The sequence below is a fragment of the Pseudophryne corroboree genome, assembly GCF_028390025.1.
Source record: "Pseudophryne corroboree isolate aPseCor3 chromosome 3 unlocalized genomic scaffold, aPseCor3.hap2 SUPER_3_unloc_50, whole genome shotgun sequence".
Lineage (NCBI taxonomy): Eukaryota > Metazoa > Chordata > Amphibia > Anura > Myobatrachidae > Pseudophryne > Pseudophryne corroboree.
Window position 1 is genome coordinate 559,822 of NW_026967542.1, and position 19,042 is coordinate 578,863.

The 19,042-nt window shown below is 47.3% G+C and overlaps 1 protein-coding gene across 2 annotated transcripts in view; it reads right to left on the reverse strand.

Moving 5' to 3' along the window:
- Positions 1-19,042, reverse strand: part of LOC134984398 (oocyte zinc finger protein XlCOF22-like) — a 41,392-nt gene that overhangs the window by 8,684 nt on the left and 13,666 nt on the right. The window contains exons 2-6 of one of the 2 annotated variants that reach the window (XM_063949989.1): positions 17,827-17,974; positions 14,619-14,810; positions 13,162-13,240; positions 12,946-13,043; positions 12,541-12,847 (exon numbers count right to left, since the gene is read on the reverse strand). In XM_063949989.1, the coding sequence (XP_063806059.1) occupies positions 12,541-12,847; positions 12,946-13,043; positions 13,162-13,240; positions 14,619-14,810; positions 17,827-17,904 (754 nt within the window). In that variant the 5' untranslated portion in view covers positions 17,905-17,974. Of the gene's footprint in view, positions 1-12,540; positions 12,848-12,945; positions 13,044-13,161; positions 13,241-14,552; positions 14,811-17,826; positions 17,975-19,042 lie in introns of those variants that run through there. The other variant, XM_063949990.1, reaches the window with a different exon arrangement.

Below are 19,042 nucleotides of genomic sequence, written 5' to 3' on the forward strand. Positions count from 1 at the left end.
CAAAATTGTAGCAAGGCATGCTTTTATGTGTAGTTCAACAACAGCTGGAGGGCCAAAGGTTCCCCACCCCTGTCCTAGAGGATGCTGGGGTCACCATTAGAACCATGGGGTTATACCAAAGCTCTAGTACCGGCGGGAGAGTGCGGATGACTCTGCAGCACTGATTGACCAAACTGGAGGTCATCATCGGCCAAGGTATCAAACTTGTAAAACTTAGCAAAAGTGTTTGACCCTGACCAAGTAGCTGTTCGGCAAAGTTGTAATGCCAAGACTCCCCGGGCAGCCGCCCAGGATGAGCCCACCTTCCTAGTCAAATGGGCTTTTACCGATTTTGGTAACGGCAATCCCGCCGTAGAATGAGCCTGCTGAATCGTATTACAGATCCAGCCTGCAATAGTCTGCCTGGAAGTAGGACACCCAATCTTGTTGGGAGCATACAGGACAAACAGAGCCTCCGTTTTCCTGATTTGAGCCGTTCTGGCGACATAAATTTTCAAAGCTCTGACCACATCCAGATACTTTGACTCATAAGGCGTCAGTAGCCACTGGCACCACAATAGCTTGGTTCATGTGGAAAGATGAAACCACTTTCGGCAGAAATTGTTGACGAGTTCTCAACTCTGCTCTATCTTCATGAAAGATCAAATAAGGGCTCTTGTGAGACAAGGCCGCTCAGACACCCGCCTCGCGGATGCCAAGGCCAACAGGATGATCACTTTCCAAGTGAGGAATTTCAATTCCACCTTACGTAAAGGTTCAAAGCAATGTTATTGAAGGAACTGCAACACCACATTAAGATCCCACTGTGCCACTGGGGGCACAAATGGAGGTTGGATGTGCAACACACCCTTCACGAAGGTCTGAACTTCTGGAAGGGAGGCCAATTGTTTCTGAAAGAAAACCGATAAGGCTGAAATCGGTACCTTTACTGAGCCCAATTTTAGGCCCGCATCCACACCTGCGTGTAGAAAATGGAGAAAACATACTAGCTGAAATCCCTCTGTAGGAGCTTTCTTGGATTCACACCAAGAAACATATTTTCTCCAAATACGGTGGTAATGTTTAGACGTTACTCCTTTTCTGGCCTGAATAAGTGTGGGAATGACTTCACTGGGAATACCCTTTCGGGCTAGGATTTTGCGTTCAACCACCATGCCGTCAAACGTAGCCGCAGTAAGTCTTGATACACGCATGGCCCTTGCCGTAACAGGTCCTCGCGGAGAGGAAGAGGCCAGGGATCTTCTACGAGTAATTCCTGAAGATCTGGATACCAAGCCCTCCTTGGCCAGCCTGGGACAATGAGGATCGCTTGAATCTTTGTACTTCTTATGATCTTTAGAACTTTTGGAATGAGAGGAAGTTGAGGGAATACATATTCCAACTGAAACACCCACGGTGTCACCAGTGCATCCACTACCATTGCTTGAGGGTCCCTCGACCTGAAACAATATCTCTGTAGCTTCTTGTTGCGACGAGACGCCATCATGTCTATTTGAGGAACTCCCCAAAGACTTGTCACTTCTGTGAAGACCTCCTGATGGAGGCTCCACTCTACTGGATGGAGATCATGCCTGCTGAGGAAGTCTGTTTCCCAGTTGTCCACTCCTGGTATGAAGACTGCCAACCGAGCAACTGTATGTTTTTCCGCCTAGCGGAGAATCTTTGTAGCTTCTGCCATTGCCGCTCTGCTCTTTGTTCCGCCCTGGCAGTATACGTATGCTACTGCTGTTATATTGTCCGACTTGATCAGTACAGGCAGATTGTGACAAAGACGTTCCGTTTGTAGAAGGCCGTTGTAAATAGCCATTAACTCCAGAACGTTTATGTGAAGACAAGTCTCCTGACTTGACTATCTTCCTTGGAAGTTTTCCCCCTGTGTCACTGCTCCCCAGCCTCGGAGGCTTGCATCTGTGGTTACTAGGATCCAGTCCTGGATCCCGAACCTGTGCCCCTCTAGGAGGTGAGAGCTGTGCAGCCACCACAGGAAAGAGATTCTGGTCTTGGAAGACAGGATTATCCTCCGGTGCATGTGTAGGTGGGATCCGAACCACTTGTCCAACAGGTCCCACTGGGACACTCTGGCATGGAATCTGCCAAACTGAATGGCCTTGTAAGCCACAACCATCTTCCCCAGCAAGCGAGTGCATTGATGGATTGACACTCTGGCTGGTTTCAGAATTTGTTTGACCAGACCCTGAATTTCCTGAGCCTTCTCCACTGGAAGAAAAACTCTGTAGTTCTGTGTCCAGTATCATTCCCAAAAACGTCAGCCAGGTCGTCGGAATCAACTGTGATTTTGGCAACTTTAGGAGCCAACCATGTTGTTGAAGAACTGTCAGGGAGAGTGCAATGTTTTGCACCAACTGGTCCCTGGATCTCGCCTTTATCAGAAGATCATCCAAGTACGGGATAATCGTTACTCTTTGCTTGCGAAGGAGAACCATCATTTCCGCTATTACCTTGGTAAAAATACTCGGAGCCGTGGAAAGACCAAACGGCAACATCTGAAATTGGTAATGACAATCCTGAATTGCAAACCTCAGGTAAGCCTGATGCGGAGGATAAATGGGAACATGTAAGTAGGCATCCTTTATGTCCACCAACACCATAAAATCCCCTTCCTCCAGACTGGAACTCACTGCTCGGAGCGACTCCATCTTGAATTTGAACTTTTTTAGATAGAAATTGAGGGACTGCAGGTTTAGGATCGGTCTGACCGAGCCATCCGGCTTCGGGACCACGAAGTGGCTCGAATAAAAGCCTTCTCCCTGTTGTGACGGGGGGGCCGTGACAATGACCTGGTTGCGTTTTTGGAGGGTCTTTCTCTTTTTAGGAGGGATAGGGCTACCAAAAGGGGAGGAGGGATATGTCTCTTCAGTAAACCATCTCTTAAACCATGCGTAATAGATACTATCTGCAAGGGGATTGGAGATAATGTGGAGTCGCTATGGGTTGATATCACAAGTGAGGGCACTGAGGCAAAGAAACTAGTCATTGACACGTTGCAAGCAACCGGATATCAGCATACATGATGAGGAACAACTCCTACAGCAAATAGAAAAAGCAGCAGGAATGGGGGACATCCTAGTGTTAGGAGACTTTAACTATCCTGATATAAATTGGAGGAACGATTCATGTTTAAAAACTAGGAGCAACAGGTTTTTAAATACATTGAAGGATCAATTCCTGAATCAATTAGAGGTAAAACTATTCTGGACCTAGTTATTACCAATAACGTGGACATTATATCAAACATTAAAGTTGGGGAGACCTTGGGAAACAGCGATCATTATATGATCACTTTTGACATCAGTTTCAAGAAAAATAGCTATAAGGGAGCAACCAAAACATTAAACTTCAGAAAAGCTAACTTTAATATGCCGAGACGGGCACTAAACAGCATTGACTGGGATGAGTTGTTTCATGGCAAGGACACATCGGAAATGTGGGATACTTTAAAAGGGTTGCTTGAAAGCAATAGTCACAAATTCATTCCAATGAGCAGTAAACGCAGGAGTATTAAGCACAAACCAATGTGGCTTAATAAGGAGGTCAAAGAAGCAATGGCTAATAAGAGGCGTGCTTTTAAAACATTTAAATCTAATGGTGGGGAGGAGTCATTCCAGTTTTACAAGGAATGCAATAAAATATGCAAAAAAGTAATAAGAGCAGCTAAAATTGCTAATGAAAAGCAAATCGCTATAGAGTAAAATCAATCCTAAAAAGTTTTATAAATATATAAACAGTAAAAGGTTGAAGAAGGAGAACGTGGGCCCATTAGAGGATGAATTGGGATCCTTGACAAACGATGACAAATTAAAAGCTGAAATATTGAACAATTTTTTTTCGTCAGTATTCACCATGGAGGATGCACAGGTGACAGTATTGCTTAACGACAGTGAATGTAATGACTCTTGGCTAGATACCTGTTTAAGTGAGGAAGTAGTCCTGGAGAGAATAAGCAAAATAAAGATTAATAAATCACCAGGCCCAGACGGTTTGCATCCGAGGGTTATTATGGAGCTTAGGACACAGCTAGCTAAACCCCTATACCCGATTTTCAATAGTTCGATTAGATCAGGCATGGTACCAAAGGATTGGCGTATAGCTGAGGTAGTGCCTTTATTTAAAAAGGGAACTAAAAATAATCCTGGAAACTATAGACCAGTTAGTTTAACCTCTATAGTGGGTAAAATATTAGAAGGCATTTTGAGGGATAGCATAGAGGAGCACCTACATGCAACTAAGTTTATTACTAAAAGTCAACATGGGTTTGTAAGGAACAGGTCATGTCAAACCAACTTAATTAGCTTCTATGAGGAAGTGAGCGAGAATCTGGACCCTGGAAAAGCAGTGGACGTGGTTTACTTAGATTTTGCAAAAGCCTTCGATACAGTGCCACATAGGAGACTGGTCCACAAATTAAGGGAACTTGGCCTAGGAAATATTATTTGTACTTGAATAGGTAATTGGTTGGACAACAGGGAACAACAAGTAGTGGTCAATGGGATGTTCTCCAGCTGGGCATCAGTAGTCAGTGGAATACCACAAGGGTCTGTTCTTGGCCCACTGATGTTCATTATATTTATCAATGATCTAGGAATAGGCCTGGAAAACACAGTGTCAATCTTTGCAGACGACACGAAGCTGTGTAAGGTAATTAACTCAGAAACCAACACTTTTAGAAATCTCTCTCTCTCTGCACATGTTATATCTGACTCCCCTGCAGTGCACATGGTTTTGCCCAACTGCTAACAAAATTCCAGCTGCGATCAACTCAAAATTACCCCTAAGGTCTGAACTTCTGGCAACACTGTAAACTTCTTCTGAAAGAACATTGAGAGAGCTGAAATATGCACCTTAATGGAACCCAGACATAAGCCCTTATTCACTCCAGTCTGCAGGAAACACAAGAATTCTGCAGGTGGATACGTGCGTTCCTCATACCAAAAGATATCTCCTCCAGATATGATGATAGTGTTTTGACGTCACAGGCTTTCTGGCCTGAACCATGGTTGCAATAATCTTTTTGGAAAAGCCTTTGTGAGCTAGGATGTTCCGCTCAACCTCCATGCCGTCAAACAAAGTTGCCGTAAGATCGGGTAGATGAACGGTCCTTGTTGCAGAAGATATCTTCTCATTGGCAGAGGCCAAGAGTCTGCGACGGACATGTTCAGAAGATCTGCTTACCATGTCCTCCGAGGCCAATCCAGGGCAATCAGAATTGCCTGGACTCCTTGATTTCTGAATCGCTTTAGCACCCTCGGGAGCAATGGAATCGAGGAAACAGGTAGACCAGCCAGTAAGGCCAAGGGGACGTCGGCGAATCTATTGCCCTCGCCTGAGGGTTCCTGGTTCTTGAGCAATACCAGCGAAGCTTCTTGTTGAGTCGAGAAGCCATTATGTCTATCTGTGGGCAGCCCCACAGGTCAATTATGTCACGTCTAGCAAAGTTTGAGGATCCGGCAGCTGAGATTTGCCCGAGAAGGTAGCAGGCTGTGAATGAACCAGATGAGGGGGCTGGATATAGTTTCTTCGCATGGGACACGGAGCAATGAAGAACGTAGGCGGGGTTTGAGAGTCAATGGAAAGTATTTATTATGTACAGGGCTGAGGTAAAGAACAGCGGCTGGTGCACAATGGTTAAAGACGTGGCTGGGGGCGAAGAACTGTGGACTGTGATTTGAAAGACGAGACTGTAGATGATGAACTGTGGAACTGTGGATGGTGGTTGAAGCCGTGGCTGGAGACAAGGATTGTGGACTGTGGTTTGGAAAACGAGGCTGAAGGTAATGTTATGCACACCAGTGCCTGCAGGAAAGTACTGGTGTCAGAACTGTTATGCACTCCAGTGCCTGCAGGAATGTACTGGTGTTTGAACTGTTATGCAAAACAAATGGACTCACAGACAGACTGGGGAATATGACATAACGTACACAGAAGGTGATAGGGTAACAAAATACACACAAAGTGAACAGAGAAGCCCAGAGGCTAAGGAACTGGGTATCTCCCTTGTATTAGAACTGCTCAGATGGGAAAAGCAAGATGTTGTGTTTTAATACGTAGAGAACCCGAAATGCTGTTGCTAAGGGCAACAGTAAACCCTAAAGGGTTACCAACGGGTGTGGCAGTAAACTCCTTGGTCAGAGATGGAATGATAGACACAAGGAGAGTCTCCACAATCCTAATTCTCACTTGCAGTGCACAGGTTCAGCTTACTGCCACTAAACTGACCCCTGACACCTAGCACAGTGAGACAGGATTAGACAGGCAAGTCTTAGAATACAGCCGCAAACTTGCTAAATTCACAGAGTAGTAACAGAACCCCAGCAAGCTAAACGACTGACTCCAGTCTTACTGCTAGGTCTGGATTGGCAGAGTGTAATACCAAATCCCCAGGCCTATTTGCAGTAAGCAACAAACAAATACAAAGCTACACAGTACTGGCTAACTTTCATGAACTGACTAACCAACAAAGATTCAGCAGCATCTGCTTACCCTGAGAAGAGGCCTTATAAAGCAGGTGCTGTCCACGCCCCACTCAGACCTCACAGACTGTGAGCACAAAAACCAGCACCGGATCCCCTGCCGTGCACAGAGCCTATAACCACTGCACAGCAAAAGACCCGAACCGGAGTATCAGCTGCGCTCAGGTTACTCCGCTAGCACTTGTCTCCCGGTTGCCATGACGACGTGGCAGCACAGGGCAGGAGACCCTAACAGGTAATCTGCAGGCTATAGTCGGTGGTACAAAGGCGTGGCTGGTGAAAGAGATCTGTGGAGTGTGGCTTGAAAGATGAGGCAGAAGATCCGGGGCCGACTGTGCCCAAAGAGTCTTACTGGACCGGGTTTTCCAGGAGCGCTTCCACAGGCAGTAGCAGGCTAGAAACGGCAGGGCTGCAGCAGCAACAGAGAACCGACCAAGCAGGATCAGGAGTAACCAGAATACAGCAGGAATCCTGGGAGCACAGGCTAAAGCACCTACAACAGGGTTGTAACTTGAAGCACTGGCGTCCCTGTCCTAAATCAGCCCCCTTTTATAGGGAGAGCTTCCCCTGGATTGGCTGGAAGAAACAGGAAACAGGAACTATGCTTAAAACTTGGTCTCCAACATGGCAGCCCCCAGTAATGCACACCTTTTTGCAAAGCCACATTGCTCACTGCCCCTGGTCTCCTAGCAACGGCTCAGCAAGGGCATCCCGCCGCCACGAGCGGACCCCCTCACCGCCGCTACTGCTGCCCACGGATCCGGCGCAGCAGCCCACCTCCGCTGCTGCCCGCACAAGGCCAAGGAAGCCAGCGTACCGGTAAGATTCCGGACGCTGACAAATTATCTGTTAAAACACCTGTTGATGGAACCACCCTGGGAGGGGTGGAGATCATGACGACTCATGAAGTCCGCTTCCCTGTAGTCCACCCCCAGATTGAAGATGACGGACATTGCATTTCTTTCTTCCCAGAGGAGTATCTTTGACACTTCTCGCATGCAGGCTCTGCTTTTTGTCCCTCCATGGCGATTTATGTAAGCCACCGCCATGGCGTTGTCCGACTGAACCTGGATCGCTCGATTCCTAAGCAGAGGAGAGGCCAGAAGCAGAGAATTGTAGATCACCCGACGTTCCATAATGTTGATTAGAAGTAGGGCTTCGTGGGCTGATCACTTGCCCTGGAACTGAGCCCCTTGGGTGACAGCTCCCCATCCTCTCAGACTCATCTGTCATGAGGAGAATCCAATCCTGAGTCCCAAAACTTCAACCTTCCAGCAGGTTTGAGGACTGTAGCCACCACAAGAGGGAGATCCTGGCCTGAGGTGACAGACGTATTATCCAATGCATCTGAACATGTGATCCGGATCACTTGCTCAGGAGATCCAATTGAAATGTTCTGGCATGGAACTTTCCGTACTGGATTGCCACAGTATCCAGAAACATTCCCAGGAATAGAAGCCACTGAGTAAGCTCCAGGTGGGACATCTGTAAATTGAGGATCCATACATGTTATAGCAGAAGCTGAATAGTGCGGTCTATATTGAGTACTAGAAGTTCCCTGGATGTCACTTTTATCAAGAGATCATCCAGGTAAGGGACAATATTGACACCCTGGATTCGGAGTGGAACATCATCTCCACCATTACTTCGTGAAGACCCTCGGAGCTGTGGACAGGCCGAAGGGTAGTGCCTGGAACTGGTAGTGATCGTTCAGCAGGGCAAACCGCAGGTAGGCCCGATGAGGTGGCCAAATCAGGATATGGAGATAATCGACCTTTATATCCAGCAAGACCATGAACTCCCATTCTTCCAGACCAGCAATCACTGCTTGCAAGGATTCCATCTTGAACTTGAAAACCTTTAGGTAAGAGTTCAAGGATTTTAGATTCAGAATGGGCCTTACCGAACCGTCCGGTTTTGGTACCACAAACAGGATGGAGTAGTAACCCTTTCCTTGTTGTTGTAGTGGCACTGGAACAATGACTTGGGACTGGACCAACTTTAGGATGGCCTGTTGCAGCGTAACTCATGTATCCTCCAAAACTGGTAAGCTTGATTTGAAAAATTGTTGGGGAGGAGCGCTGCTGAACTCCAGCTTGTAGCCCTGAGAAATGAGGTCCTGTACCCAGGTATCCTGGTAGGGGCTTTCCCAGTTGCGGCTGAAGTGACGCAGTCGAGCTCCCACATCGAGATCCCCTCGATGTGTGTGTGTGTGTGTGTGTGTGTGGGGGGGGGGGGGGGGGTCATGCTGAGGCCTTCGTGAAAGCTGAACTGGTGCTTTGTTCCTGAGAACATGCAGCGGCTGGTTTTCTTGCCTTACTTCTGGTGCTTCTCGCTGCAGTGCAGGCACCTCTGATTCTTGATCTAAACCTTGTTGTCCAAAAGGACTGGTTAGACGTCCCCAGAAAAGAGAAATGCGGATTTTCCTGCAGTAACCTTAGAAATCCATGTATCCAACTCCCCTAAGGAAGAGACTCCACACTGTGCTTGGAATCTGCATCCACTATCCAGTGACGCAGCCACAAAGCTCTGCGTGCTGACACTGCCATGCAGTAGTCCTAGTATTAATAGCGCCTATCTCCTTGAGAGAGTCACACAGGATGCCTGCAGTGTCTTGAATGTGTTTTATGAGAGTCACCGTAGTGACCAGGGACATATCCCCCGCAAGGCCCTCTTGAATTTGAGTTGCCCATGTATGACTGGCATGTGTCATCCAGGAACCCACAAGCACGGGTCTTTGTGATACACCAGCCGCTGTGTAAGTAGACTTTAGTGTAGTCTCTATTTTCCTATCCCCAGGGTTCTATAATGTAAAGGAGCCAGATGCTGGTAGTACCACCTTTTTTAAGAAACGGGAGACTGATATGTCTACAGCTGGGGGTTCTTCCCAATTCTTCCTACCTTCAGGTGTAAATGGGGAAGTGTGCAAAAACCATTTTGTAACCTGATATTTTTTATTTTTATCAGGGTTTTTCCAGGCTTTCTTAAATATGTCATCTAGTTCCGGAGAATCAGGGAAGGTGACACTGAGCTTTTTCTGAGTATTAGCAGTAAGCTGAGATGACATGTCTGCCATCATAGTCTTTATGGCACCGAGCCAGGATGACGCCTGACTTCATCACTAACTTGGGAAGACTGACTGCATTGTTCACATGATAGGGAACCATCTATAGAGGGAGAGAATCTGTTGCAACATACACTGCATAATTGGTGTTTTACCATGTTTAGAGTAGACAACACTCAGACACACACACACACACACACGTTATTACATAGCAAGCCTGCCCTTACTGTATGTGAGGAGACAGAGAGTGAGAGGGACAGCACACCCAAGCCTGTCAGCCTCAGTAAGATTGCAGGCTGTGTTTATATCACGGTGAACACCGGAGTTCTTGTCCTTTTCAGGACTCTAATTGTGTAATAATAGCGGCTCTCCCCCATTTGTCTGGAGGAACTGTGTGTCCTTGCTGCTGCAGCAGTGAGCAGAGGAAGGCGCCAAAATGCCGCTGGTCCCGCTCTGGGGTAGCTCCGAACCGTGTAATGGCGCCGGAGCTGTGTAGATATTTATACTGGCAAAGTCTCCTTATAAGTGTGAAACATCACATTGATTTCACCACCGCTGCCAGTGTACACAGGGGGGCTATAGCGGGTCCCTCTAAGGGAGGGTCCTGTATGCCGCCCCTGCCATAGCACCGCACCAAGAACCAGGGGACCCCCCTAGCAGGGCCCCCGGTTTGTACTCACCACTCTTCTGACCTTCAGGCTACGTTAGGGGTGTGCGGCATGCTGCAATTGCGACCAACGAGGCGCAATGCCCCGCGGTACCAACAACCTCTCAGGACCCCCCCTCCCCCCACTCACACGGTGCAGGTATACTGACGCCCAAACAGCATCCCGAAAATAAAGTTCAAAATAAAACGGAAGAAAATCCTCTGGAGCTCCAGAGTGGCATCCTCTCCTGAGGGCACATGTTTCTAAACTGCCTGTATTAGGGGGCACAGAGAGGAGCCGCCAGCACACCCAGTGGAAGAAATGTAAAGTGCACTGGCTCCTTTGGACCCCATCTATACCCCATCGTACTAATTCCCCAATATCCCTTAATGGATATTAGAGAGAGTATTTTTTCAGCCTTTCTGATCTGTAGGATGTAGAGAAGACTTATTCAGTCGACAACCGTGCATAGACTTTAACTCTAATCTAGGAATGATGGAGTCCTGTATAAAGACTTTTCCCTTTGAATACTGATGGAATTCAATACTTTATCCATTTCTCACTGATTTCTGATAAAGCGGCCAAATGTCTGCGTACTGTGCAGTTGTGTGGTGCTAGAAGAACACATTCGAAAGGGCTTTCTACGTAGTCTCCTATTGAACTGTCTTGCTAGCCTACAGTTTCTAAGGTCTTTAAATTGCGGACGTTACAGATAATGAGAATACACAGTCATTTTCACCTGAGAATTTTAGTATCATTTAATTTTTCTCCAGGAGAAAGATCCGCTATAAATGGGAGATTAACTAGGCTTTTTTAGTGATCACCTGCTGTCCAGGGGCCTGACCGGACCGTTCTTCTAGCCAGGGGCAAAACCGGACTGTTCCTCTAGCCAAGGGCAAAACCGGACCGATACTCTAGCGCAGGGGCAATACCGGACCGATACTCTAGTGCAGGGGCAATACCGGAACGATTCTCTAGCCAAGGGGCATAACCAGACCGTTCTTCTATCAAGGTGTCTATCCCTCTTTACATGATCTCCACTCTGTATAACAGGGATTGTCTGGATACCTTCTCCAGGACATCTGTACAGAATATCACTCCCCATAATCAATCTGTTTGCTCATGAAGGATGAACTTTTCTATCTATGAGGTCTCTACTTGCAGACATACTAGGAATGGAATACCTATATTAAGGAATGAAGACCATCCTGTCACATACACTTCCCATTACTCTGCTTTAGAATAAGAACTATTAAGAGATTCCAATTCTTAATTAAAGCATGGTCCACTGAATCCAGTGACCTACTATTATGCATTACTCATCCGTGTGCTGAAGACCAATGTCACGGCCTACTCGAAAAAGGAGACTGGCGTTCTAGCTCAGTTCTCAGCTTGCCTTCTTATTGCCGAGACTCAACACCATGTTAGTTACAGAAAAAAAATCCTACCTGACCTCAGTGACATGATAAGAAGACCATGGGATTAATATGGGCTGATGGCTCCTGATGTATGAGATATACCAAAGAGTGTGGGGAGGAGACTGGTCAGATATCTGGGCTAGTAACACAGTGAAATAATGTGAGGGAGAGAGCAGGAGTATAATAGGGGATGATGGCTCCTGATGTATGAGATACACCAGAGAGTGTGGGGAGGAGACTGGTCAGATCTCTGGGCTGGTAACACACAGTGACATGATGAGAGGGAGAGAGCAGGAGTATAATAGTGGCTGATGGCTCCTGGTGTATGAGATACACCAGAGAGTGTGGGGAGGAGACTGGTCAGATCTCTGGGCTGGTAACACACAGTGACATGATGTGAGGGGGAGAGCAGGAGTATAATAGGGGCTGATGGCTCCTGATGTATGAGATACACCAGAGAGTGTGGGGAGGAGACTGGTCAGATCTCTGGGCTGGTAACACACAGTGACATGATGAGAGAGGGAGAGCAGGAGTATAATAGTGGCTGATGGCTCCTGGTGTATGAGATACACCAGAGAGTGTGGGGAGGAGACTGGTCAGATCTCTGGGCTGGTACCACACAGTGACATGATGTGAGGGAAAGAGCAGGAGTATAATAGGGGCTGGTGGCTCCTGACGTACAATATACCCCAGAGAGTGTGGGGAAGAGACTGGTCAGCTCTCTGGGATGGTAACACACAGTGACATGATGTGAGGGTGAGAGCAGGAGTATAATAGAGGTGATGGTTCTAAACTCCACACTGGGAAAAAAAAATTCCTCATTAGTTTGTACTGACAGAGGAGGGTGTAGGATAAGAGATTGCTGTAGTGACTAATAAAGGAGAATATGTGACTCTGTTCTGTAATAAGTGTTTATTACTCACCTGTGCTGATATCTGTAGGGATCTCCTCCTCCTTAGACTGCTGATCACCCCTCACATACGTCTCTTCTTCTCCATCTATATCTTCTGCCTTTATATCAGTCACATACGTCTCTTCTTCTCCATCTATATCTTCTGCCTTCATATCAGTCACATACGTCTCTTCTTCTCCCTCTGTATCTTCTGCCTTCATATCAGTCACATACGTCTCTTCTTCTCCATCTATATCTTCTGCCTTTATATCAGTCACATACATCTCTTCTTCTCCCTCTGTATCTTTGATTTTAATATTATTTAATTGGGCTTCATCCTATTTTAACAAGACAAATATAGTGACACACAGCTCCTCTACACAACATATAGTGACAGTCACTTTGGTTTATTGGGGAGACCCTACATCCCACCTACCTGATCCTCCTGTGGGATCCTGTGATTCTCCTCTGTACAATCCTGGGAATACAGAGGACGGGGACATCTCTCTGGGGTATCTCTGTTGCTGGGTCCATCTGTAGGAGACACACAGTGACTGAGTACAGTGTATATATGTGATTATCAGATGATGTGTGTATATAGGGGCCCCCATACCTGCTCTCCCCTGTACAATACATGACAGTCTCCTCTTACCCAGTGATGTGAGGGGCCAGTGATTCTCCATCATCACGTCCTTGTACAGACCCCTGTGTTCCTCTATATACTCCTCCTCCTGCATGGAGACATAGACAGTGACATCCTGACACCTTATAGGAACCTGACACACACAGTGATACAGTCATCACCCAGACACATCCCCTGGTGTTACTGTATAATGTCCCATTCCCAGCAGTCACCTCTCCAGTCATCACCCAGACACGTCCCCTGGTGTTACTGTATAATGTCCCATTCCCAGCAGTCACCACTCCAGTCATCACCCAGACACATCCCCTGGTGTTACTGTATAATGCCCCATTCCCAGCAGTCACCTCTCCAGTCACCACCCAGACACATCCCCCGGTGTTACTGTATAATGCCCCATTCCCAGCAGTCACCTCTCCAATCATCACCCAGACACATCTCCTGGTGTTACTGTATAATGCCCCATTCCCGACAGTCACCTCTCCAGTCATCACCCAGACACATCCCCTGGTGTTACTGTATAATGTCCCATTCCCAGCAGTCACCTCTCCAGTCATCTCCCAGACACGTCCCCTGGTGTTACTGTATAATGTCCCATTCCCAGCAGTTACCTCTCCAGTCATCACCCAGACACATCCCCTGGTGTTACTGTATAATGCCCCATTCCCAGCAGTCACCTCTCCAGTCATCACCAAGACACATCCCCTGGTGTTACTGTATAATGCCCCATTCCCAGCAGTCACCTCTCCAATCATCACCCAGACACATCCCCTGGTGTTACTGTATAATGCCCCATTCCCAGCAGTCACCTCTCCAGTCACCACCCAGACACGTCCCCTGATGTTACTGTATAATGTCCCATTCCCAGCGGTCACCTCTCCAGTCATCACCCAGACACATCCCCCGGTGTTACTGTATAATGTCCCATTCCCAGCAGTCACCTCTCCAGTCATCACCCAGACACATCCCCCGGTGCTACTGTATAATGTCCCATTCCCAGTAGTCACCTCTCCAGTCATCACCCAGACACATCCCCTGGTGTTAATGTATAATGCCCCATTCCCAGCAGTCACCTCTCCAGTCATCACCCAGACACATCCCCCGGTGTTACTGTATAATGCCCCATTCCCAGCAGTCACCTCTCCAGTCATCACCCAGACACGTCCCCCGGTGTTACTGTATAATGTCCCATTCCCAGTAGTAATCTCTCCAGTCATCACTCAGAGACATCCCCTGGTGTTACTGTATAATGCCCCATTCCAAGCAGTCACCTCCCCAGTCATCACCCAGACACGTCCCCTGGTGTTACTGTATAATGCCCCATTCCCAGCAGTCACCTCTCCAGTTATCACCCAAACACATCCCCTGGTGTTACTGTATAATGCCCCATTCCCAGCAATCACCTCTCTAGTCATCACCCAGGCACGTCCCCTGGTGTTACTGTGTAATGCCCCATTCCCAGCAGTCACCTCTCCAGTCAGCAGCTGAATGATCTTGTTGGTGAGTTCCAGGATCTTTTGGTCATTGAGTCTCTCATGTATTAGTGAGTGAGGTGGAGGCACTGGGATGGGTCTCTGGGTTCTACTCAGTCCTCCTGACACACGGGGACAGCTGTTGAATATCTCACACTCATTGGATGTCTTCTTCACTACTGTGTAATCCTGAGTAATGGAGGAGACATCAAATATCAATATATACACTCCCAGACACCCCCCCTCACCTCCCCAGTCATGTCCCTTTATTATTACTATAGATATAAGTGACTTCACAGTGACGCTTCTAAATCATCTCACCTCCCCAGTCATGTCCCTGTATTATTTCTATAGATATGAGTGACGTCACTATGAAGCTCCAAAATCCCTTCACCTCCCCAGTCAGGTCCCTGTATTATTACTATAGATATGTACTGTCACTGTGACGTTCCGATTCCCTCACCTCCCCAGTCATGTCCCTGTATTATGACTATAGATATTAGTGACGTCACTGTAATGCTCTCGGATCTCCTCACCTTCTCAGTCATTTCTTTGTATTACTACTAAAGTAATGTCACTGTATAGCTCCCAGATCCGCTAACCTCCCCAGTCATGACCCTGTATTATTACTATAGATATGTGATGTCACATTGACGCTCCCAGATCCCCTCACCTCCCCAGTCATGTCCCTGTATTATTTCTATTGATATAAGTGACATCACTGTGACGCTTCCAGATCTCCTCACCTCCCCAGTCACGTCTCTGTATTATTACTATAGACATAAGTGACGTCACTGTGAAACTCCCAGATTCCCTCACCTCCCCAGTCATGTCCTTGTATTATTACTATAGATATGTGACATCATTGCGCCTCTCCCAGATCCCCTCACCTCCCCAGTCATGTTCTCGTATTATCACAATAGATATAAGTAATGTCACAGTGACAATCCCAGATCCCCTCAACTCCCCAGTCATGTCCCTGTATTATTACTAAAAATAAGTAATGTTACAGTTATGCTACCATACTCTCTCACCTCTCTGTTCATATCCCTGTATTATTACTATAGATATAAGTTAGGTCACTGTGACGCTCCCAGATTCCCTTACCTCCCCAGTCATGTCCCTGTATTATTACTTTAGATATAAGTTATAAGTGATGTCACTGTGATGCTCCCAGATCCCCTCACCTCGTCACGTCCCTGAATTATTACTATAAATATGCTATGTCAAAGTGACGCTCCCAGATCCCCTCACCTCCCCAGTCATGTCCCTGTTTTATTACTATAGATATAAGTTACATCACAGGGACGCTTCCAGATTCCCTCACCTCCCCAGTCATGTTTCTGTATTATTACTATAGATATAAGTGATGTCACTGTGATGCTGTCAGATTACCTCACCTCCCCAGTAATATACCTGTATTATTACTATAGATATAAGTGATGTCACAGTGAGGCTCCCAGATCCCCTCATTTCCCCAGTCAGGTTCCTGAATTATTACTATAGATATGTGATGTCACTGTGACACTCCCAGATCCCCTCACCTCCAGTCATATCCCTGTATTATTACTATAGATATAAGTGATGTCACAGTGAGGCTCCCAGATCCCCTCACCTCCCCAGTCAGGTCCCTGTATTATTACTATAGATATAAGTGATGTCACTGTGACACTCCAAGATCACCTCAACTCTCCAGTTATGTCCCTGTGTATTTCTATAGCTATATGTGACATTATTGTGACATTCCTAGATTGCATCACCTCCCCATTCATCTCCCTGTATTATTACTATAGATATAAGTGATGTCACTGTGACACTCCCAGATCCCTCACCTCCCCAGTCATGTCCCTGTATTATTTCTTTAGATATAAGTGATGTCACTGTGAGCTGCCAGATCCCCTCACCTCGTCACGTCCCTGAATTATTACTATAAATATGATATGTCAAAGTGACGCTCCCAGATCCCCTCACCTCCCCAGTCATATCCCTGTATTATTATTATAGATATAAGTAATGTCACTGTGACACTCTCAGATCCCCTCACCTCCCCAGTCATGTCCCTGCATTATTATTATTATTATTATTATAGATATAAGTGAAGTCACTGTGATGCTCCCAGATCACCACACCTCCCCGGTCATGTCCCTGTATTATTCTTACTAATATAGATATTAGTGAAGTCACTGTAGTGCTCCCAGAACCCCTCAACTCCCGTCATGTCCCTGTATTATTACCATAGATATGTGATGTCACTGTGCCACTCCCTGATCCCCTCACCTCCCCAGTCATGTCCCTTGTATTAGTACAAGAGAGATATTATGTCACAATGACGCTTCCAGATCTCCTAACCTCCCCAGTCATGTCCCTGTATCATTACTATAGATATATGTGACATCACAGGGACGCCTCCATATCCCCTCACCTCCACAGTCATGTCCACGTATTATTATAGATATAAGTTAGGTTACTGTGACGCTATCAGATTCCATCTTCCATCACCTCCCCAGTCACGTCCCTGTATTATTACTATAGATATGTTAGGTCACTGTGACGCTCCCAGATTCCCTCACCTCCCATGTCATGTCCCTCTATTATGACTATAGATATTAGTGAACTCACTGTGAGGTTGCCAAATCCCCTCACCTCCCAAGTCAGGTTCCTGTATTATTACCATAGATATAAGTGATGTCTCTGTGATGCTCCCAGATCCCATCACCTCCCCAGTTATGTCCCTGTATTATTACTATATATGTGACGTCACTGTGCCTTTCCTAGATCCCCTCACCTCCCCAGTCATATACGCATTATTAATATAGATATAAGGTCACAGTGGCGCTCCAAGATTCACTCACCCCCACAGTCATGTCCCTTTATTATTACTATAGATATAAGTGATGTCACTGTGAGCTGCCAGATCCCCCTCACCTCCCCAGTCATGTCCCTGTATTATTATTATAGATATAAGTAATGTCACTGTGACACTCCCAGATCCTCTTACCTCCCCAGTCATGTCCCTGTATTATTACTATAGATATAAGGTCACAATGATGCTCCCAGATCCTCTCAGCTACCCAGTCATGTCCCGGTATTATTACTAGAAATATAAGGTCACAGTGATGCTCCCAGATCCTCTCACCTCCCCAGTCATGTCCCTGTATTATTACTATAGATATAAGGTCACTGTGAAGCTCCCAGATCCACTCACCTCCCCAGTCAGCAGGTAGATGATCTCCAGGGTGATATTTATTATCCTCTCAGTCCTATGACTCCTGTTCTTGTCCATCCTCAGTAAATCAGAGAGAATACAGAACGTGTGATGTGTAATAAAGACTCCGTTCTCACAGCTGGAGTTCCTGGAATAAATATAATACATAAAACATATTGCACATGTAACATAGTAAATGTGGAATAGAGTGAGTTAAGTCTCCTATTTCCCCACAGCCATAGGGTCCTGATCAGTGTCTCCGAGGTTCCTGTGACCCAGCCCCATAAGGCTGTACTGTATAGTGTTCCTGATCTAGATTGTAGCGCTATTGTGGGTGGAGTCACAATGAGCTGATGTTCAGTACACTGTGAAGGGACAGGGTCTCCTGGAAAGGCGGCAGGAGACAGGCAGGGGGAAGGCTGCAGGAGCCAGGCAGGGGAAAGGTTGCAGGAGAACGGAAGGGGAAAGGCAGACGGAGACAGGCAAGGGAATGGCGGCCGGAGACAGGCAAGGGGTGGCAGGAGACAGGCAGGGGGAAGGCGGCTGGAGACAGGCAGGGGGAAGGCGGCAGGAGACATGCAGGGGGAAGGTGGCTGGAGACAAGCAGGGGTGCGGCAGGGTGGGGGTGGCAGTAAACTGGCATGAGGCTGTAGGGTGGCAGGATACATGCAGGGGAAACACGACAGGCAGAAGAAATGAGGCAGGAGACAGGCAAGGAAATGTGGCAGGAGACAGGCAAGGGGTGGCAGGAGACAGGCAGGGGAAAGGCGGCAGAAGACAGGCAGGGGAAAGGCGGCAGGAGACAGGCAGGAGAAAGGCGGCAGGAGACAGACAGTGGAAAGGCGGCAGGAGACAGACAGTGGAAAGGCGGCAGGAGACAGACAGTGGAAAGGCGGCAGGGGAAAGGTGGCAGGAGACAGGCAGGGGAAAGGTGGCAGGAGACAGGCAGGGGAAAGGTGGCAGGAGACAGGCAGGGATAAGGCGGCAGGAGACAGACAGGGGAAAGGCGGCCGGAGACAGGCAGGGGAAAGGCGGCAGGAGACAGGCAGGGGAAATGCGGCAGGAGACATGCAGGGGAAAGGCGGCAGGAGACAAACAAGGGAAAGGCGGCAGGAGACAGACAGGGGAAAGGCGGCAGGAGACAGACAGGGGAAGGGCGGCAAGTGACAGACAGGGGAAGGGCGGCAAGTGACAGACAGGGGAAAGGCGGCAGGAG